Source organism: Microtus pennsylvanicus, chromosome 7 (genome assembly GCF_037038515.1).
Source record: "Microtus pennsylvanicus isolate mMicPen1 chromosome 7, mMicPen1.hap1, whole genome shotgun sequence".
NCBI classification, from domain to species: Eukaryota; Metazoa; Chordata; class Mammalia; order Rodentia; family Cricetidae; genus Microtus; species Microtus pennsylvanicus.
The window spans coordinates 33,412,249-33,435,208 of NC_134585.1; the positions used below are offsets into that span (position 1 = coordinate 33,412,249).

Genomic DNA, 22,960 nt, shown 5'->3' on the forward strand with positions numbered 1-22,960 from the left:
TGGTCCATTCCTGCACTATCAGCATGAAAGCCCCTAGACCTTACTCTCAGCTCACAGGGATCCCTAAGGCCAGTGTGCTTGATTGAAATAGCCCGTTTTCCCCTCGTGACATCTTTTTAGAGACAGGTAGCCATCTGAGAGGTTATGTTCAGTGGTGAGCACTGCATGCATGAATTGCAGGTGGGAAGGAGTCTCTAATGGTTCTTCTGAATAGGGAGGTAGAAGAATTTGTGTTAACTTGGGGATTACCATGTTGGGTTTCTCTAATTTGGGGAACTTTCTTTTGAAACATGAGTGTCAGTGATTTATGATAGGTGGCCCACTGTATATGATACAGATATTTTCTAGAGCCCAGAATACTCCTGTTACACCCTATCTTGGTGTGTGATAGGTCAAAGGTCCCTTCCCTCAGCTGATGAAATCCGATTATGTTCTGTAGACTTTTATTCTTTAATGAAGCAATCATCTTTTTCAGATGGTTGTGGTTCATTTTTTTCTATAACTTTCCCCCCCACAAATGTGCACATGTACCGCTTGCATGTCTGATGCACACAGAGAAGACATCAGAGCCCCTGTGTAATGGTCTTTCCTGTCCCTTTAAGAGACAAGCCCCACCCCCATCTACCTAGGCTTTTCTCTCTCCTGAAGAAGTAGCTTCTCCTTTTCTTTCCCCCCTCCTCCCTCTCTCTCCTCTCTGTCTCTCTGTTTCTCTTTCTCTCTCTCTCTCTCTCTCTCTCTCTCTCTCTCTCTCTCTCTCTCTCTCTCTCTCTCTCTCTCTCTCTCTCTGCTCTTCCCCCCTTTCTTTTCCCTTTCCCTTCATAACCCACTAAATAAATACTCACTTTCTCTGCATGGTGTGCCTATCTGTCTCTGTCTCTCAACTATCTGCCCTGCTGCCAACCCGCTGCTGAGGTCTTTCACCCTCTGGCACGGCTCCCTGCCTGGCATCCACCACCCCTTGTGGCCCTCTCCCTCCCCTTGGGGGAACTGCACCAGTTTACCATTACACCCTGGAAGTGGAGTGGCAGGTGGTTGTGAGCCATCATGTGGGTTCTGGGACTTGAATATAGGTCCTCAGCAAAAACAACTGGAGTGGGAGGGGGAGGGAAATGGGAGGCGGTTGCGGGGAGGAGGCAGAAATCCTTAATAAATAAATAAATTAAAAAAATAAATGAATGAATGAAAAAAATAATAATAATAAAAATATACAAAGAGAAAAAAAAACAACTGGAGTGTAACCAGTCTTTCTCTGTACTGCCATTCCAAATAACGACACAGAGACTTATTAATTATGAAAGCTTGGCCTTAGCTTAGGCTTGTCCCACTAGTTCTTATGACATAATGCATTTATTTTAATCTATGTTCTATCACATGACTCCTTCATCTCTCCATCTAATTCTTGCTGCTTCCTCCATGTCTGGCTGGTGACTCCACCTTCTTCTCAGAGTTTTTTCTCTGCCTTGAAATTCCCCCTATATCTCCTGCCTAGCTATGATTCAACTTTTTAGTACACCAAACACAGCAATACATTTTCACACAGTGTACAAATATCCCACAACACAGGGGCTCTTAACCTCTGAGCTACTTCTGCAGCCTCTGTTTTTCTGGAGTGAGTTACCTACTATTGTTCTTTGTTTACATTTCAATACCCCCAACCCCCTTTGTGTTTAAGAAATTTCAACATTATCAAACCTTCTCACAGTACAATTACTCATGTCACAACCATTATTTGCTTTAATATTTGGTTTTGGCATATGTCCTATTTTTGTTCATGTTTTACTTGAATTGTTTATAGTTAAGCTTTAATTTCTGAAACAATCCTTTTTTAAAAAATAAGTTGTCTTATATTTTAAAAAATAAAAGAGACTTACATAGATATAATCTTCATAGAAAGTAGAAAAAGACAAGATCTCCTGAGTAAATTGGGAGCATGGAGACCCTGGGGGAGGATTGAAGGTGGGAGGGGAGAGGCAGGGAAGGGAGCAGAGAAAAATGTAGAGCTCAATAAATATAAAAAAAAAATAAGTTGTCATTTAGTCTTACTAATGGTATGTTTTAATCTTTTTAATCTTTATGCTTTCTGCACTATTTTTTTGTTGTGCTGCTCCCATTTTTAGGTTCAATTTTAAGCTACCCTTTAAAGATGAGTTTAAGCTTTTATTTATCAAATTACCTCATTCAAATTACTATTTAATGCCATTTTTTCCTTTTAACACTTAAAGCATGGCATTTGCCTGATGTAAGATTTCAATTATAACTAAATGATAGGTTTTTCTGTTGTGTCTTTTGTTTATACTTAAATAGGAAGCATTTATTTTGTTTTTCTAATCTTGTTTCTTACTGAATACCAGCTAATGTGATGGTTTATAATTCCTTAGCGTGAGTAATTTTGCTTTTTTTGTCTCTGATCTTTTGCTTCATTATCTTTATGTTTTATTCCTCAACATATATAGGGCAATAGATTTTCCTGAGTTTTGTTTCTGTTCACATGGGATCATGGCTCCTTATGCTTAAATTCTTTGATCATCCTTTATTAATGTATGAACAGCATGCAGTGTACATGTTTAAGTTACATAAATTAAAGAGATTGACATACTATTTTACACCTGGAAATCATAACTACAATCAAATAATGATCATAACCTCCTTCCCCAGCAGTTTACTGTATTCTCAGTCCCCCATGTTTAGGTAGCCTCTGGTCAGCTTTCTGTCACTGGATTCCAACACTCACTATAATAGTTGTGAAATTTACTTATGCTATTGTATAAATCAATAGTTTGTCTTTTTGTTGCTGAGAAGTATTCAGTTATATTGGTATGCCACCATTTATGAATCTGTCTGCCTTTTAGCAGAACTTTGGATTGTTCTCAGACAGTTATCACAAAGCTATTGGGAACATTCATGTTGCACGAGTTTTGATTGGTCTTAATAATAAAAATCTGGAGCCAGATATGAGGGTAAATGTTGAAAGATCAGAGAGAAAAAGGAGCAAGCCACAGTTAACTCTTACCTTGCTAACTCCTCAGCTGAAAAAGGGCTGAGCTCCTGTCTCCTCCTGCCTTATATTCTCTTTCCACCCAGCCATATCACTTCCTGTCTGTACAGACCTCCAGACCTCTATGGTTAACTAATAAGTAACTCCACCCCCTGATCTTCAGAGAAGCTTTATTTGTTAGAGCACAAACAAAACGTCACTACACATTTGTATCAAAGCCTTTATACAGATAAATGCTTGTTTTTCTTGGGCAGATACCTAGCAGTTGAAGTGATTGCGTCAATTAGAAGGCACACATCTGTTGTGTAAGAAATTGCCATACTTTTTTTTTTTTTTTCGAGACAGGGTTTCTCTGTGGTTTTGGAGCCTGTCCTGGAACTAGCTCTTGTAGACCAGGCTGGTCTCGAACTCACAGAGATCCGCCTGCCTCTGCCTCCCGAGTGCTGGGATTAAAGGCGTGCGCCACCACCGCCCGGCTGCCATACTTTTTATAAAGCATTTACTCTCATTCCCATCAGCACTGCATGAGCATTCCAGTTACCCTGTATTCTTGCTGATCCTTTGTAGCACTTGCACTACAGGATGATTCACAAGTTGGGCAAGGGACTGGAGATTGAAACATACCACACACACACACATACACACACACACACACACACACACACACACACACGTCATCTTTGAAACAAGAATGCCCCCCCTTGAATCAAGATCACCAACTTTATTGTGTTTCAGGGCAGCTTATATAGGATCTCCTTGACCAATGGCCACGCCCCAACTCTCAGCTGCAAGCCCACCAGAAACCACTTCCCTGCCATCAGGAACTCCTGAGGGTCTCGTGCTCAGAGCAGCTGCAAGCACAGGAAAAAAAAGTTTGCTCAGAGCAACTACAAGCATTGTTTACTGAGGCAGGCAGGGGTCACAGGAAATTCAGGATCTGGGAGTCCACAGTCCCCAACAATCCTTGGCATAGTTCTTTTTAATTTGAACATTTTATAAGTGTAGTATCTTGTTATGGCTTTAATTTATGTCATAATAGCATGCTGTAAAATACCATATTTCTCATTATTCAATATTTATTGATTGTCTAGTTAGGGTAAAAGCCCTCTTCATCAAATATTTGCAAATATTTTCTCTTAATTTGTAGTTTGCCATTTTGTTTTTCATTACAAAGTTTTTTAGGAAATGTATGTCTTGACATTTAGTCTCTTTGGTTGGGTTTGTTTTGTTTTTAATGGATAATGGTTTTTGTTGTTGTTGTTGAAGTTTTTGCCTATTCCAGAGTTGCAAAGATAGTTTTGTTGCTGAAGCTTTAGAATTCATTTTTTCTATAGAGCTGTGATATTTTTAAAAAATACTTTTTTCTGAGACTGCCAAAGAGTTTCAGGTCCCAAAGAGAATGTGTGGAGTCGTGGGGGTGGGGGTGGGAAAGGAACAAATCTAAAGGTGAATCAGGATGGGTGCCAGCAGTGTTCAATTGTAAAAAGAATATTATATAGTTGCACATGGGATTAAGTGGGAGAAAAGAGGGCCTGTGAGCTAGGCTGTGGCTTGAGATCAAAAGATGAGGAATTGACCTTGACAATAGGCAGCTGTCCTGTTAAATGAAAGGGCCACAAGTTCCTCTTGCCATACATAAGGAGAGTGACTACTTTAGCAAGCTTCCAGGGTATGGAGACCCTTATCCAAACTCCTGACCTTGAGAAAAGGATGTTTTCTGGGGACCAGGCACTATACTACAGTTTAGTCTTACTATAGGGGCCTGTTCCCCTCCTAACACAAAAGGGAAGGTCCCAATATCTTACTTTTTTTTTTTTTGATTTTCGAGACAGGGTTTCTCTGTAGCTTTTTTTGGTTCCTGTCCTGGAACTAACTCTTCTAGACCAGGCTGGCCTCCAACTCACAGAGATCCGCCTGCCTCTGCCTCCCTGTGCTGGGATTAAAGGCATGTGCCACCACCGCCCGGCTCCCAATGGCTTACTCTTTAATCATAATACCGTACCATTCTGATTTCTCTATAGTTATTAACAGAACTCTTGCCCTCCATGGCCTCAGACTCTGGATCTGAATTTTATGTCATAAACCACACTTTGGGGTGTCTTCTGCATGGTCCAGCCATGATGGGATTGGGTTCCAGGAAAGGTAGGGGCTTGTGGATTAGAAATTAGGTAGGAGGAGCAGAAATATGAAAGAAATACAGAGACACAGGATAGTACCAGGAGAGCAACTCAGTGGGTACTGAATATCAAATTCACCTGCGTTTATTTTTCATATGCTTTTATACCCCAGTACAAAAGAGGGGTAAGAAGGCAAAAGACTGCTTTAACATGATACAAAGGACAACCAGAACAGTTACTTGTTTCAGTGCTTGAGACATCAAGCCATTATTTCCTGAGTAAAGCATTTGATGTCACAGGAAATGAAGTGAACACACCCTAGACCAAATAAGTATCCTGTAGACAACCGCTCCCTAAGGAGCAGGAGTATACTTGAATTTTCTGACCTTTGGTCAGGGTGGAGCACCAACCTCTATGGCCATCTTAATGTCTAAAACACCAAGTAACCACACCCTACATTAGAGGGTGTGTAGCCACACCTGTGTTAACAACTTTGAAAAAGCAAAAATAAACTCAAGGTGCAACAGACTCAAATTTGTGGGTCCCCACAATTTTATCCTGGAATCAGTTGTATACCAGGCTTTTTTTCTTTTTCCTTTTTTGAGCCACCAACTAGCTCCCAAAACATGACAAGGAAACTTCTTACTTGTTTTGAATGCTTGGCTAGCTTAGGTTTGTTTCTGGCTAGCTCTTTTAAATGAACCTGTTTCTCTTTACCTACCTTTTGCCACAGGGCTTTTTACTTTTCATTCCTTCTGTGTATCTTACTTTCACTGCTTCTAGTGTCTGGCTGAAGGCTGCTCGTCTTCTAACCCCAGGCACCTGTCTTCATTATCTCTACTCATTTCTCCTCCTATTTATTCTCTCCTCCCACCAGCCCCACCTATCATTTCTTTTCCTAGCTTTTGACCATTCAGCTTTTTATAAGACCATCAGGTGCCTTAGACAGGCAAAGTAAAACATATGCAACACATCTTTGCATAATTAAACACACTTCCCTTCTGGTGAGTAGTGTTAGTGTGTGTGTAAACCACCTTTGTCTAATTTATTCAGAGCACTTTAGCTGTTCTGCATACATGTCAGTCTGAGTCTCGTTTTCAGGCTTGTGGGATTTTTGTTTGTTTATTTTTTAGTATTGGTATGGGGTTTGGGGTATTTTTCCAGAGTGAGGTTATTATTGTGTTATGTGATAAGTCTGTGTTTAGGGTTTTTTTTCGAGAATCTATATGCTATTTTTTACAGTAGTTTTGCTATTTTATATATCCCCAATACCAATTTTTCCACATCCTTTCAGAGAGAGAGAGGGAGGGAGAGAGAGAGAGAGAGAGACAGAGACAGAGACAGAGACAGAGACAGAGAGGGAGAGAGAGGGGGGGGCGCAGAGGCAGAGAGAGAGGCAGAGAGAGTCTGGTTCAGGTGTTTTTGTTTTTGATTTTTGAGTAAGAGTCTCACTCTGTAGCCCAGAATGGCTTGGAACTGACTCTGTAGCCCCAGGATGGCCTTGAACCTGTGGTGATCTTCCTTCTTCAGTCTAGAACTTCTTTTTAGTTATTTAATTTTGAGTAGCCATCTAGCTTATAGAAAATAATGCTATGTATTTGCTTTGCTTTTCCATAATGAATTATTGTTGTTGAGTATTTTTCTCTGTGTCTGCTGCCAGTGTGTATGTCTTTTGGGAAAATGTCTTATCAACTTTTTTGCCCCCTAACCTACATTTTTTGTTTTACTAGGCATTGCTCCCAGGGTCTTGTGCATGCTAGGCATATGTTGTACCAACTGATCTATATCCAGAGCTCTTTATATGTTCTAGATATTAATCTCTTAACAGATACATAACTTGTAAATGTTTTCTTCTATTCTTGGGAGGGAGTGTTTAGCTATAACTTACTAATTAAAATTAAAGAAAATTTTCTTTCAATATAGAAAATAGAAGAATTTTTATAAACTTGTTCATAAACCGCTCAGATAGACCCAACAAATATTAACATTTTCAATGTTTCTTATCGATTCATACATATTCACACAAACTGTATTATTAAAGCATATTAAAGAAAATTACAAACTCCTTTATACTTAACACATACTTTCAAAAATAAAAACATTTAATCACATCTGTCTTATCTTCCCCCATACACATTTACCAGAATACCTTTTGAAAACAGTACTACTAATGGAGAAAGTAATGGCATGTTTTGCTTTCCTAATTATTATAGCATAGCAGCTAGCCTTGGGCTGTTCCTTGGAGTGTTGTCATTCTTACTTCCTCCTTTTGAGGTCTTTATGTCTTCATCACTGAACTGCAGTAACAACTCCCAACTTCTTTCTCCGCTGTCCTCCACACTACAGCCAGAATACTATCTTAACACTAAGTCAGACCATGACTCTTGGTCTCTTACTGCCTCATGGCCCTTGAATTTCATCTGGTGTACATGATCTAAACGTTGCCATGGTGTCTTAACAGGGTGGACATCTTTTTGACTCCCACCTTGCCTTGAAGCATTATTTTCTGATGCTCAAGTGCATTCAAATAAATCTGCAGTCTGTTTTTTGGATATACCATGTTCTTTCCTCCTTTACTACCTGTGTGGCTTCCATGTTACTGTTCCTTTCAGTTTAGTGTAACATGCATGAACTCTTTGGATGCACTCTCCTCATGTCTATCACTTGTTTACTCTTCTTCACAGCCTTCCCAGTATTGCTTTAATCACTTTCAGTGTAGAAATATCTTTCTATTACTTAGGGTTTCCCCTCAGATTCCCTTGTGTCTTTAGCTCCATAATGGCAGCAGCCATTAGACTCCAGCACCTCACTGGGAAGGAAGTGAATACTCTGGGGCTCATGATTTATATTAAGTGATTGTGAAGGAGATTTTCCTATGGGGTTTGTATTGTTTGCCTAACATAAGGTAACCAATAACATTAGTTTGTGGTATTCCATATATGATGTTTAAAATTGAACCAGATTAGTCTCTCATTTTAATTACAGATTGTGACCTATTATTTTATGTGATTTTGGGGGGGGGGTGTTTAACCTGAAAATCAATTGTGGGAATGGGATGAAAGTAAAAGATACCAAAAAAAATCGGTTATTTTATCTATAATAACTCTGGGTTTTAGCATTTTCATCCTTATATTCTTCCTTTTACAGACCGAGACAACACTTGGCCTCAGTTCTTATCAACAGAAAAGGTAAGTAGGACTTATATATGGCAACATGAAAACATGCTTTCATTTCTCTGTGGTTCCTCCATACTTCTGCTCACTTTACTGGGTCATTCTCTGATGAACAGGCAATACTCTACTATAAAAACAGGACGCGTTGTGAGAGCCAAAGTTGCATTTTAAGTTTTAATTATCTTTCCCAAGAGGTCCATGAAATAAAAATGTCTCTGATCTGTGTGGAGACCGAAAAAATGCACGCCCATTTCCACCTTGTCTGATGGTCAGAGAGCTTGGAGATTGACAAGCATAGTTGCACATTTAAACTCAGATTGTGATTGCTTGGTTCTTTTGAAATTAACATAGCTCATTCTAGTAAGTCCAAGACCTCTCGACGGCCTCTTGCTCAAGGACAGATTGTTGCTGAAATGCTGGAGGCAATAACGATGTTCTTCACTCCCCTAAACAAGTTTGTTTGACCCACCTGCACCGGACGTGCTTAATCACTTGTGGGCGGGAGGTTTATGGGCAGGAAATATGTCCAGATATACGCTTGCTCCTAACTGGACGTAGGTTGGAGGTATGTCAGGATGGATGCTTGAGTTCTGGGTTTTCCTTCTTAAGCTGCTGTAAACCATGACTCAGAATCAATTCCCAGGAACCTGTGATTGGACCTGGCCAGTATTAAAGCTTGCTTCAAATTTGGCTTTAAACTGCGGTAGTGATCTTATTCTCAATCAGTGGAATTAACAGTGTTTCTTTTGTTTTCTGTATTGTTTTGTTTTGTTTGGGACAGAATCTTACTATGTAAACCTAACTGGCCTGGAACTTTTTATGTTGACCAGGTTGGTCTCAGACTTAAAAGATCTATCTACCTTTGTCTCCCAAGTGCTGGCATAAGGTGTGTACCCTGGCTTTATGCCATGTATTTCTAAATAATTAAGTTTGGAAACCCCAGATTAAATCTGAATTCTCACATGGTACAGTTAGATAGCACACTATTCTGGAATGTTTCCTGTTACTGTAACAAAGACCTGGAGTGATCAACTGGCAAAGAGAAAAGGTTCGTTTTGGCCCATAGTTTAAGAAATTTAAATCCCAGCATAGCATGGTGAAACCAAGCTTCTGACCTCATCATAAGAGTCAAGAGATGTACAAAGGTCTTAAATGCTCCTTCAAGGACATGTTCCCAATGACTACCTTTCACCCTGTCCAACCTATTACACTGTCTCTAGGGACCAAGTCCCCAATCATGGGCCTTTCAGGCACATGTAAGATGCAAAATGTAGTTCTGCACTTGTCATGTACTCTGAGCAGAAGTACCCTTATCTTATAAGAGTATCAGGTTTGTAAGACCTTAGTAACTTCTCATGAGCTCTATGAACTCTGGAATCAGCATAGTAGAAAGGAAGGCACACCTTGATTCTAGGAGAGTGAAAATCAGCCACGGAATTGTACTGGTTTATGTTTACGGAAATGATATTTATTATCAAAATATGGGCTTTGAGCTAGAGAGGTGGCTCAGTGGTTAAGAGCACTTCTCTTGCAGAGGACCTGGGTTCAGTTCCCATCACCCACATGACACAGTCTTCTAACTTGACATCTAGCATTGTAGCCTTATTTGTCTCATTGAATATGGAATCTTCCAATAGTCACTGTGTGTTCTGTGGGCCAGCTTTCAGGAAGACAGTTGTAGCACAGGTAGGAATTAGGAAAGAATGCGAAGGAAGAAAGTCACCATGATTGGGAATAACTGGTGAAGTGTTAGAAGCAAGAGATAGGAGCCTGCTTGCAGCATCTTAGATTCCTCTATATTGGAGTGGTGATGCACCCGTGTTCAGGAACTTGGAGGACAGCAGAGATACAAGTTGTGTGAAGTTCATTTGTGGAAGACCCTCGTACATTGGAAGAGAGTACTGAAATCAGATGCTGACTTCGTTGTTAAGGGGTGTGGCACCTGAAACACAAGTGCTCTAAATGATGTCTCAATCATCAAAACAGTCTTTAAGCCAAGGTGCAGGTTAACTTCTGACTTGAGGATCTGTCTACTAGTTTTGGCTGTTTTCTGACAAGAGGGCACCTGCTATGTGTGGTCTGTTTTTAGGGTGAGGAGCTTTTGGTGGGAGCTTAGGAATCAGGGCAGCTAACATCAGTTCACCAACTGTGTAGCCTTATTTAAAAAAAAAAAGACTCTGAACAAAATTGTTCTTTACAAACTGTGACAATGATTTCACTGTGTGGTATATATTGCATAGAGTGTAAGCCAATGTGATTATATAAAGCTATTTTGAGATGAAATGAGAATATTTATTCAGGTACCAGTCAGCTTGCCTCCCAGATCCCTTCTCCATCTCAGAAGCACTGTTACAGATAGAGACAGGATCTCTGAGGCAAGTTGACTAGCCAGATCAGTCATATTGGCAAGTTCCAAGTTCCAGATTCCTTTCTCCTCCTTCCCAGTGCTAGGATACAGGCGTGTGTCCCCACACAGTGGGTGTGTGTTCTGCTCAATGCCATCTATCTTATTTTCTTACGACAAGATCTTTCACTGAGTCTAGAGCTAGGACCATTGACCAGCAAATCCCAGTGATCCTCCTTATCTAGCCCCACCTCCCCACTCCTGGGGTTACAGGTGCAAGCACAACCATGCCCAGCTTTTTGCATGGGATCTGGGGATCTGAACTCAGGTTCTTTTATGTTTATGTAGCCAGTTGTCTTCCTAGCCCTGACCTATAATTCTTGTTTAAATTTCGTCAATTGTTACACTTTCCCCTTATATTTAATTTTGTTTCTTAGATGGAATAAATTATTTGTCTTTCTTAGCTTTATAAATGACTTTGAAATAAATAGAAGTAATGTCTACCTATTTAGCCCAGGCCAATCTCCCACCCATTTATAATGGACAGTAGTGGGTCTATGTATAAAAGCTGAAAGCATAAAATTCTTGGAATAATGTGTCAGTGTTTCATTAGAATTATTTGCAGCCACGGAAATTTTTTCTTAAAATACTAAGAACATATATCAAAGAAAAATGGTAAATTAGATTTCATTAAAATTAAAAATGTTTGCTATTTAAGACAACGCTCTCAGAAAAGACAAGATAAATGTGTTGTTTGTGCCCATGTCTGAGAATGTCTGTAATGCATAGGCAGCCTCATAATTCAGATAGTATCTCAGTCTTAGAAAGGAAACAGAACAGATAAGTAGTTCGGTAAGTACATGAAAAAGCAGTTGGTATCATTATTATCATTAGTTAAATTCGTATTAAAACTAAAATTGATATGTATCTATATTATACAGGGGAAATCCTGTTCATTTGTCTGACGTCTCTGCTCATCTGTCTCTTGTAAAAATCATTGGGAACAACTAACCTGTTGATGGCTATAAAATTTTACTTGCCCCTTCTCCATCTGTTTTTGAAATGATCCTTTGTGAGTCAAATAGCAGTTGCCATATGTGAGAGATTGTGTTTAAAAATTCAGGTTTCTGATCTTTGTGCTACATGTAATGAATCAGATTCTGAAGATGGACCTTTGTAATTTGCATTTCCAAGGAATGCTAGGTGTTTAGGTTCAAGTGGTTCACATTTTTTTAAAAGAAATACTGTGTCCAGGTTTGGTGGCCCTTCCCTCACCAACTGTAGTTGCAGCATTCAGGAGGCTGAGGCAGGAGAACAGTGAGTTTATAGACAGCCAGACTACAGAATAAGACTCTATTGCAAACCCTTCTCCATACTGGGTCAGAGTGTATCTTTTGTTTAGTTAGTAGTTGATCCTTGGCAGACATATGTAGACTTCTGTACTTAACACTTCCTTCAACACCAAGAAAGTCCTGTAGATTTCATTTGGAAGTCACCCAACTTTCATCCATCCGTTAACCAAATAGTAGAGTTCTTTCCCCCAGGATTTCATTGTTCTCCAGCTTTACATCAGAAAAGTCTTCATTTCTTGTCTCCAAATAATCTGGAGGGAGGGATGCCCACAAGTGCAAGGCTGTGTGCGTGTGGAGGGCATCATTCACTGCCTTGCGATTACCCAAGTAATCTAGGCTGACCGAACATCAAGCCCCCAGGAGCTGTCTTTTCTCCATCTCCCCAGCGTTGGGATTACAAATGTAATACAAGTCATCATGCCTGACTTTTCATGTGGGTTCTGGGTATCGAACTGAAGTCCTTGTGCTTGCAACGCAAGCATTTTATCAAGATGGTTCTCCAGCCCTGCAAATAATTTTCACAAACTTCTAAAAAACAATTGTATTGATAATTCAGAACAAATAATTGTAAAGAAAGTATAAAAGCTGTGAGAACATGCCAGATTGGCTTGGAATGAAATTGACAAAAGGATATATATATTATTTTTCATATTCCCTACCTCAGTTTACTTTTCATCTTCACTTCCAAACATAATAGAGTATTAATGGTGCTCTGCTATAGTTAATAAACATGTTAGAATCATTTCATCAGCTCATATATGTAGCAGCTGTGTTACGTCATTTTTAGTTTTTAAAAACAAGGCAATATTTGTGCCTATTTGTGTTGACCCATTTAAAATTATTCTTTAGATGTGGCTCTATTGTCTTTAAATATACATTTATGAAGGGCTCGTCTTTCACATTGTTTACTCTTTACTCATGTTGTGAACATTCTGTGAATCCCATTAAGAGTTGTTGGGTGTTTTCTGCTAAGTTTACAGTAGACTTTAGCACAGAATGTAAAAACATACTCCCAAGGATGTCACAGGAAAGGAAGTGGAATGTTGCTTAAGGGACTGTAGACAAGCCTATTGTGTGATTTTTATTATTATTATTTTACTTATTTATTTTTTTGAGGGACCCACCATTCAGCTCCCAAATAAATCACACACAGAGGCTTGTTCTTAGTTATGAATACCCCGCCTTAGCTTGGCTTGTTTCTTGCCTGCTTTTCTTAACTTAAATTATCCTGACTGCTTTTTGCTTTTGGGCTTTTTCCTTTTCTTACTTCTGTATATCTTACTTTCACTCTGACTCTGTGGGTGACTGGCCCCTGACATCCTCCTTCTCTTGAGGAGTTCTTGCTCCTCATCGTCATCGTTTCTCCTATTTATGCTCTCTGCCTGCCAGCTCTGCCTCTCCTTGCTCCTGCCTTGCTATTGGCTGATGGAGGAGGGTCATCTGTCTATGTGTTACTTTCATTTGTTAATAAAGAAAAACTGCCTCGGCTTTTGATAGGGCAGAATTTAGATAGGCCGAGTAGACCTAACAGAATGCTGGGAGAAAGAAGGAAGTGAGGCAGATGCTATAGCTCTCCTCTCCAAGATGGACACAGGTTAAGATCCTTCCCGGTAATCCATCACCTCGTGGTGCTACACAGATTACTAGAAATGGGTTAAGCAAGATGTGAGAATTAGCCAGTAAGAGGCTAGAGCTAATGGGCCAAGCAGTGTTTAAAAGAATACAGTTTGTGTGTTGTTATTTCCGGGGCTAAGCTAGCCGTGCGGGAGCTGGGTGGGATGAAAAGCAGGCCTGCCTGCAGCTCCTTCTACAATTGGCTGTTCTTCTCTTTATTAGGACCATCAGGTGTTTTAGACAGGCAAAGAATCACAGCTCCACAGAGTTAAACAAATGCAGCATAAACAAAAGCAACACACCTTAAAATAATATTCCCCAAATATATAATATAAACTACTAGGATAAATTCACCCAAAGCTGCTGCAGTAGAACCAGGAAGTTTCTTCATATAAGCAGTCACCACATGCATTCACTTAATACCACTTACTTAGCTCCATCTAGATAAGGCACTTTATCAATACTCTGGAACATCTTCCCACACAGCCCCTCACAGATCACCAGTCTGTAAGTCATCCTCGATTCCTCTCTCTTCCTCTTACCATCCCAGATCAATGTAACTGTTGTCTAAGTTCCAAATAGGCTCCGGCAGCTAGAGCTGCACCAGGGCTCCTGTTGCACTACCTGACTTCCACTCCTGAGTTTCTACAGTTTGTTCTTCACACTGTGACCCTGAATTACCCTGCAAAACAGTGCCAAATCATATGACTTCTTTGTTTAAAATACTGTTGTATTAGTTAACTTTTGACACTGTTGCCACAAAATATCTGAAAAGAAACAACTTAAGGTTTACAGTTGAGGAGTATGCTCCTGTCAGGGCAGAGAAACCATGGCAAGACTGAGAGGTCACTGCATCAGCAGTCAGAGTGGAGAGTAAACAGGAAGTGGGGCCAGGCTACAAAACCCCAGTGGCCCACTTCCTCATCATAGATCTACCTCCTGAGAGTTCTACAACAGTGCCACTATCTGGGGATCAAGTGTTCAAACACACGAGCCTATGGGGGACATGCCACATCCAAACCACCATAGCTGTAGAGGGTGTAGAATAATGTCCACACTCCTAATTTGACCTCTCAGTTTCCCTTTCTCCTTCTCTTCACTACAGTTTTTTCTGCCTCCTTGTTCTCCAGCTTGCCAAATACATCCCTACCCTCTACTCTAGGTCTCCACCATCCAAGCTGGTGGTGTGTCCTCCTCAGTCTCTGTTTTTACCCACTGTGCTGGATTTGTCTTCCTATCACCTTTACGTTGAATGACTGCAGTTTGTCCTTTTATGCCTACCACTTTAGAATTACTCATTTGCAACTTAGAGAAAATAGATTCTTGGCTCTGTGAGAGGGAAAACTATATCTTAATCTTCTTTGTACCTCTAGCATTGAGCACAAATATTTATGTATGTAAGTTGATGACTCAGATGATTATTTCAGGCATTACATTTTCCTTTCCTTATCTTGATAAGATTTTAGACTAGCTTGAGTTTAACACTTAAAACACATGAGCTGGAACTGGAACGTTTTCTCAGTGTTTAGTGTTTGGGTGAAGGCTTCACCCCAGCCCCTGGCATCCATATTTCCAAAGAGTCTGGAATGTTTGGGGATCGGGGGAGACTCCACTCCAAGCCCCCTCCTCTAGAGTTGCCTCAGTCCGGACTCGACCCCTGAGAAAGCCCACCAAACAATAATCCTTGCCCAGAGATGCTCAAGACCACTCCCACAGGGTCTTTAAACTGCAGCACACCCCGTCCCCGCCCCAGAGAACAAACATGGTGGTTTTCCAGTCTTTCTTTCCCGTCTCTCTGGGGGATTAGAAAGCCATCTGGGAGTGTTTGTATCCATTAAATCTGGACTTTTTCTAACTTGGTTTGATTTGGTCTGATTTGGATTATTGCATCGGCAGAGAGACTTATTGGAGTGCAGAAACTTTTCATTTTCGAGCACTTGTTCTTGCAGAGGAGCCAGGTTCAATTCTTAGCACCACCTCCTTGGGCACCAGACAAAATACTCATAAAATAATAAAATAAATCTAAAAAATTATTTTAAAAAACACACAAGCTGCCCATCTCTTCTGTTAAAGCTGCCAAAGAATGCTGTTACTCTGTCATATCTAAGAAGGACAGAAAGTAGGGGGTACCCCTCTGGCTGCCACCTAACAAAGAACTGTGCCTTCTCATCTGAGTATCTGTAGTTTTGTATTTTAGCACAATATGATGTTGAGATTTGCTGTTTTATTTCTTTTCTGTTTTTGCCATTTATATTCATAATGCGTGTGCACAAAATAGGCTAATCAAACAGCACAAAAGGATACTCCAAATTTGCAGAACTCAGACATTTTGGGAGTTGATTACTCTTAGCTCAGTAGCCCCCATTTCATTTATATGTACTACTACTGTGTTTCCTGTATCTCCTGTATAGAAATACATCATTTGGAAACTTGTGTATCTTCTGGATAGAATTATATCATTTGGAAACTTGTGTTCTTGTAAATTATGCAAGTGATGGAAATACAGTAGTCTCTGATGGATTGTATCTTATTTCTTCAAACAAAAATATCCAAATCCATTTTGAACGTTACTTTAATAGCTGACTGCATTTCTAACCTCATGATACATAAACACTTTAGGGATGTAAGCACCACATGCTCCCCAAGATCCTTGATATCTTACATTAACGTTGAATCATAATATCTGAGGCTTGCCATGCAAAATCTTGTTTAACAGAAGTCAGGCATCTGACTATGATTTGCAGAATGAAAGAGCTGCTTTTCATACTTTTTCTTTTTCTTTCCAGCATTTCTCTGTACCGGGGTAATTGTAGGCCCATACGATTCGAGCCACCAATGCTGGATTTCCATGAACAGTAAGTAATTTGGAACTGTAGGACTATTTTACTTGTGTTAGCTGTGTGAGAAAATGACATGTTCAAGTCTTAACAAAGCAAATGATGTTGAAGCCCTTTGAAACTAGGAAACAAGTATCTGTTAAGAGCATGACATAATGTAAACTTTGAAAGTGAAAATGCCCACACACTACGGTCTCTGGTTCAGAGCATCCGGGCATGAGAGGTAGCCTAAGCCTTTAAGCCTCTTCTGATAAGTACTTCGTTTCTGGTGTTTACATTTTTTCTTCCTGACATTTTGCGTGATCTGCGTGCTTTTATAGTGCTTGTGTCAATAGTACATCAATAAATAGTGTGATCTCCAACCCCAAATGGAAGATCAAAGCAAATGCCCCAGATGTATCTGAGCCCAGAGCCGAGCTGTTTTCTTCTTCTTCTTCTTCTTCTTTTTTTTTTTTTTTTTTTTTTTTTTTTTGGTTTTTCGAGACAGGGTTTCTCTGTGGTTTTGGAGCCTGTCCTGGAACTAGCTCTTGTAGACCAGGCTGGTCTCGAACTCACAGAGATCTGCCTGCCTCTGCTTCCCGAGTGCTGGGATTAAAGGCGTGCGCCACCACCGCCCGGCTCTGAGCTGTTTTCTTAAACCACGCACTGGGTCACCTCCTACCTTAAGGACTCTTGTTTCACACATCTTAGAAAGTAGAGAAACAAGTGCACACCGTATTGCGCTCCAGTTGCAGGTAAGTGGGGAGGGCCTCTTACCTTCTTGCCTGTTACAGAAATTGTCAGATGCAGAAGAGCAAGCTGTACCTACAGCACTAGTGGACCACGGTCTGTGCTGGTAGAGCATGTGGTCTGGGTTTGGTTTTGTGTGTGCATGCATTTGGTAGTGTGTTTTACTCAAGTGTGGTCAGACTATTTGTGCGATTTTATCTTTATTTTTCCTCGCTAATATAAGTAAATCTCCATACTATCAGCCTATCCTAAATGAAATTTAAATGCATACACATTTCTGTGTGTTCAGTTATTCTCCTGCCTTTGGGAATGTGGATTATTACTTTCTCTCTTTATGTTGTTACCATCAGTGAGTTTCTAAGCAAAGGCCAAAGTTTGCATTTTCAATTTTGTGGTTGGTAAATAGATATAAGTTATTAGATGATATGCTTTGTTAAATGCGAGGCTCTGAACAGTCTTTGCAGTGTTGTGTCCACTGCCAGTTCCCTTTCCTCTGCTGGAGAAACACTACATTCCACCTTCGCAGTTTTTTGGTTGTATCAATGTTTTAGGTCAGCTCTAACTAAATAGATGAAATTTAGTTTTCTTTATTTCTCAAGGTTTTAGTCAGCTGCTTTTGCTGAAATAAACATAATAAATAAATTTAAGTACCTTTTTCAGTTTCAAATGTAAAAGTCAAATATATCGTTTCTATTTTCTGAAGCATGACTAGGTAATTAGAATCACCCAAGAATTGAACGAAGAATGCTTGCTAACCCATGTTTTCTGATGATGATATTCTTGGAGAGATCCTGGGTTGAGGGAGTTAGTGTTTATACTTCAAGACGGAGCCTGTATTCAGAATCGGCCATTATATAAGAAAAATTGACTTTCTGTGTTTTTTTTTTGTTAGGTATTTATTTGTTTTTTTGTTTTGTTTTGTTTTTTTTGTTTTTCGAGACAGGGTTTCTCTGTAGCTTTGGAGCCTGTCCTGGAACTCCCTTTGTAGACCAGGCTGGCCTCGAACTCACAGAGAGTGCTAGGATTAAAGGCGTGCGCCACCACCGCCCGGCTTTCTATGGTTTTAAAGACCATAATGTTCAGGTAGGAAATGAATGATCATGTTGTTCTGAAAAAGCTTTAAGAACTGTTAGGATTTTTTTTTTTTTTTGGACAATGTTTCTCTGTGAAACAGTCCTGGCTGTCCTGAAACTCGCTTTGTAGACCAGGTTGGCCTCAAACCCACAGAGATCAACCTTCCTCTGCCTCCCAATGGCTGGGATTAAAGGTGTGTGCCGACACTACCAGCTGTTCTGATCTTCTCAATAAAACTCAGGAAAAGGTGGTATCTTTCATAGGTGATTAAGCTCTGTGGAGTCATCTGATGCCTACAGCACTGCTGTGACATAACAGGTAAACCTTGACCAGATGCGGACACCTTACTGTGAACCTCAGCCTCTCAGTACTGAAAGGGAATAAGTTTATTCTTATGTATACATAAATACATACACACATACATACATACACACACACACACACACACTCACATATATTTAAATTTATGTGTGCATGTCTGCGTGTGCCTATGCCATGTGTTCCCATGGAGGCCAGAAGAAGACAGTGTCACATTCCCTAAAACTGAACTCAGGTCTTCTGGAAAAGGAGAAAATCACTCAGCCATCTTTCTAGGCCTTATTTACTTTCTTAATTACTTATCTGTCTCCTGTCTGTCTATTTGTCTCTTTGGTAGTGCAGGAGATCAAACCCAGGGCCTGTGCATGCTAAGAAAATAATTTCACCACTGCATTTTATGTATGTGTCCATGCAGTTCCCAGAATTCCTATTCCCTATGAATTATACAGTTTGTGATATTCTGTTCTAGCAGCACAAAATCTACTAAGTCAGGTGCCGTGATAAAACTACAAATACAGAGTTCTCAATTCAGTTACAGAATGTATCACAGTTTTTGTTAAAATGAAAAATATTTACTGAAAATACATGAATTTGATGTTTGCCGATATGGTTAATTTTTTTAAATAAAGGATTTTCTTTTTCTAGTAAAATTATCTTTTGAGTGTGATTTCAGAGAAGGTAAGCATAGACTAATGAACTCCATGCTAACACTGTGGCATTAAATAATGTTTGATATGCTATGAGACATGGAGGTGAAAATGTAGATTAGTTTTCAGTACCAAATATTAGTCTAAATCACTGAAAATTCCAGTTTAAAAAATCAGCAACTGCTCTTGAGACTTTCTTTCAAAACTTATATCTAGTTGTTTTCTGCTCCATTTGTTGCTTTGGTTTTTTGCTTTGCATGTGTATGTGTGTGTTGTATATGTGTCTTGTATATATGGCTAGAGATTGCTGTCAGAGGTCAATGTGGGTGTCTTCCTCCATTACTTTTTGACCTTATTGTTTTAGGCAGGGGTTTACTAAATCTTGAGTTTACCAATTCAACTAGACTGCTGGTCAGCAAGCTCCTGGATCCGCTGTCTCCTACCCAGCACTGAGATATCAGAGGTGTGCTATCGTTCCTGCCTTCTTACATAGGTACTGGGGATCTGAACTCAGTTCCCGATATTTGGTTGGCAAGAGCTGTACTGACTGAGCCTTCTCCCCAGCCATTCATTCATTTATTGAGGGTGCTTGTAAATTACATTTTGAAATAAAGAAATTTTCAGTTACATAAAAATACTTGAACTGAAACTAAAAATTCCTTCCAATTTATTTGTCTCTCAGTTCTTTGATTTAATTCCCCACCCCCAAAATAGGAGACATTGCGATAAACAAGATTCTGAAATGATTTTGGAAGATTTTTTTTTCTTTTTGAATCATGTATTTCTCTGGGAGTGGATCGACCCTCTTTCGTCTGTTTCCCTAAAACATGAAGTGGCACATAAGATTATTCAAGAGGCTGAAGCAGGATCAACAAACAGTTCAAGACCAGCTGGGAATATAAAAGCAGCCTGTCACAAAAAGCCAGAGTAGTGAAACAAACTGTTTTGCACCTAGGTTAGAGCATTTTATAGACACCTTCCCAAATTCATATGTTGATCTGTAAGAGCTTGCGAAGGGTGGTAATAACCAGTATAAAACTGGAGTTTTGTTTATTGTGTCAAGTGGTACATGGTTGTAACATGAGGGCCTGCTTGTTGGGGTTTTGTCCTGCCCAGTTCCCACAGCCAGTAAGCCCCAAAGAAATTACACAGAGGTCTATATTAATGATAAACTGATTGACCCATTAGCTCAGGCTTCTTATTAACTCTTATAACTTATATTAGCCCATTATTCTAGTATATGTTAGCCACGTGGCTCGGTAACTTTTCAGCAGGGCAGGTCACATCTTCCTTCTTCCCTGTCTGGGCAGGACTAGGGAGGAATGGGCTTCCTCCTTCCCAGAATTCTCCTGTTCTCCTTGACCTATCTCTACTTCCTGTCTGTTTTCCCCACCTATACTTCCTGCCTGGCTACTGGCCAATCAGAGTTTATTTAAAGCATAATTGACAGAATACAGAATTGTCCCACACCACATGGTCATTGTAATAAATTTAGACACAAAATATTTGTGAGGGCAAGAAAGTGAAGAGCTACCATAGCCTGACTACTTAGAACTTCTATATTTGAACTATCGTCTTTTATGACCTTTGCATTTATATTTATTTATTCATTTAAATTTATTTTTTACTTGTGGGTGTTCTGTCTACATGGATACATGTATGTCAGAAGAAGGTATCAGATCCCACTATAGATGGTTGTGAGCCACTGTGTCGTTGCTGGGAATTGAACTCAAGACCTCAGGAAGAGCAATCAGTGCTCCTAACCTCTGAGCCACCTCACCAGCCCAGCATTTATATTTATTGAGTCACAAAACATAACCATATTTTCTAAACATACTATCTGCTAACTTGCTTTTCAACTTAATACATAGTGAACTTTTCTATTTCTTTATTATTTTGTGGTAGTAGAGAACATAAAATTACATGGTCATATTTGTTTGCTGTTTTTAGTTGTTTGCATATTTCGTTTGTGATCAGTGCTGAAACTAGTATATTATACAATATGACTCTTCCTCAAGAGGAAATCTTAATGAAATGACATACAGAATATTAAAGTTAGCCTTCAATAACCTTTATGGCTAGAGAAGCATTTGGTGTATGAACTAGAGGCGGCTGGTGGGAATAGTAAAATCAGCATTGACTGGAAAAGAAGCAGATGGGCTTTTTTATTGAGACTGACGCTAGTCATAGAGAAACTGAAAACTCACAGGCTGAGAAGCTTTGTAAGCTTACTGAAGACCCTTGGGAAGACAGATGAACTTCAGCAGAGCACAAACAAGGCAAGTAACAGTGAGAAGGACTATCGGAAGCACAGAAAAGGAACTGATCCTTGGACCAGCAGTCTCTTGTGCTGCTCCTAAAACAGAGAAGTGAGCAGAAAGGAACAGTGTTCTCTATGGTCTGATGTTTGTGTCCTCCAGCCCCACTATGTGCTGAAACCGTGTCTAGAATATGATGGTATGGGAAGTCTTTGCAAAAAGACTAGGCTCTGAGGGAGGACAGAGCCACCCTGGCCTGTTTACAAGGTGATTATTTAGCAGGGAGACATCATCTGTGAACCACAGAGGAACCCACCAGAACCAAAATGTGCTGGCACTCTTTACTCAGATTTCCTGGTACTGGAACTGTGAGAAAGATGTTCCTGGTGGTTATAATCCACCGAGAGTATGGCATTTTGTTACATTTTCTTCAATTAACTAAGACATTATTTCAAACATATCTGTGCATAGTCTAAGAACATTAATGTGTTTTATTATACAAAGATAGAACTGGGGTTACAGAAGGTATTTTGTGGGCAGATGGAGAAACATACATAATGGAGTTCATTTGAAGAATCAGAACCTGCTGCAGATCTTAATGTGTGTGTTTATGAATATGTTTAGCAATGCGCTTGTGGGCATATAAGAGACTTGGCTTATATGGCTGTGGGAGCTGGTTAAGCATTCATTGAAGAAGGTGGAGAATAGCTGGAACTGTGAGGCCCGCTGCTGATCTTTTCCATGGCTGGCAGGAGGAGATCCTGAGCTAGGGAGAGCAGTAGTTGGTAGAGAAGAAGGCCTAAGGTTCATGAAAGGTCTTCCAAGTTATTAGCACACCCACCTGGAATGAGCTCCCTTTTGACCTAAGCTGGTCTGCAGATGGCTTCCAGAAGCACCCACATTAATTAGTATTTCAATAGCTTGGGAAGGTATGTATACTATAAGATAGTTACTGGCTCTCTTGCCATCTCCCACTTGCAGGAGAGACTCTAGGAGTGTCTGCAGTCTTCAGTGCTCACAAGTGAGAAATGCACTAGAAAGGAGTTCTGGGGACTGTAATTTAGTTCAGCCCAGTGTCAGCACCCAGCCGCTGCATGGATACAGACGTCGAGAGTCCTAAATTTAGCTTTCTTGTCTCTAAAAATGGAAGGTCTCACAGTTGAAATACTGTGTTTTGCAGTTTTAGAGTCCAGGCTCTTTGGAGACTCAAAAGTAGCTTCGTGACAAGAAACTGAGAGTATATTGCCACTACAGAAAGCTATTCCTCAGTGGCTTTAGGAAGTAACCAGTTGCTAAAGGAAATCAAATGTGTTAGTTCACATCCTCTTTCAGAGTTATATGTTTTTCCCCACTCTCAGAAACATAAACCTTGTTAGTCAATTGAAATTCTTCTTGCACTGATCTATTTTTTTTTTTTCTGTCTCCAGACATTCTGCTTTTCTTAAATGGGTACTAAGCAGAAAGTTTGAGATCAGAACTCATCATAGAATAGCTCCCAGAGC

At 39.9% G+C, this 22,960-nt stretch overlaps 1 protein-coding gene across 2 annotated transcripts in view; it reads left to right on the forward strand.

The window, feature by feature from the left end:
• The window catches only part of Tmem131 (transmembrane protein 131), a 154,825-nt gene that overhangs the window by 53,757 nt on the left and 78,108 nt on the right, over positions 1 to 22,960 (forward strand). For both annotated transcript variants that reach the window (XM_075980433.1, XM_075980432.1), the window contains exons 3-4: positions 8,260 to 8,300; positions 16,382 to 16,450. In XM_075980433.1, coding sequence (XP_075836548.1) covers positions 8,260 to 8,300; positions 16,382 to 16,450 — 110 coding nt within the window. The remainder of the gene's footprint in view (positions 1 to 8,259; positions 8,301 to 16,381; positions 16,451 to 22,960) is intronic.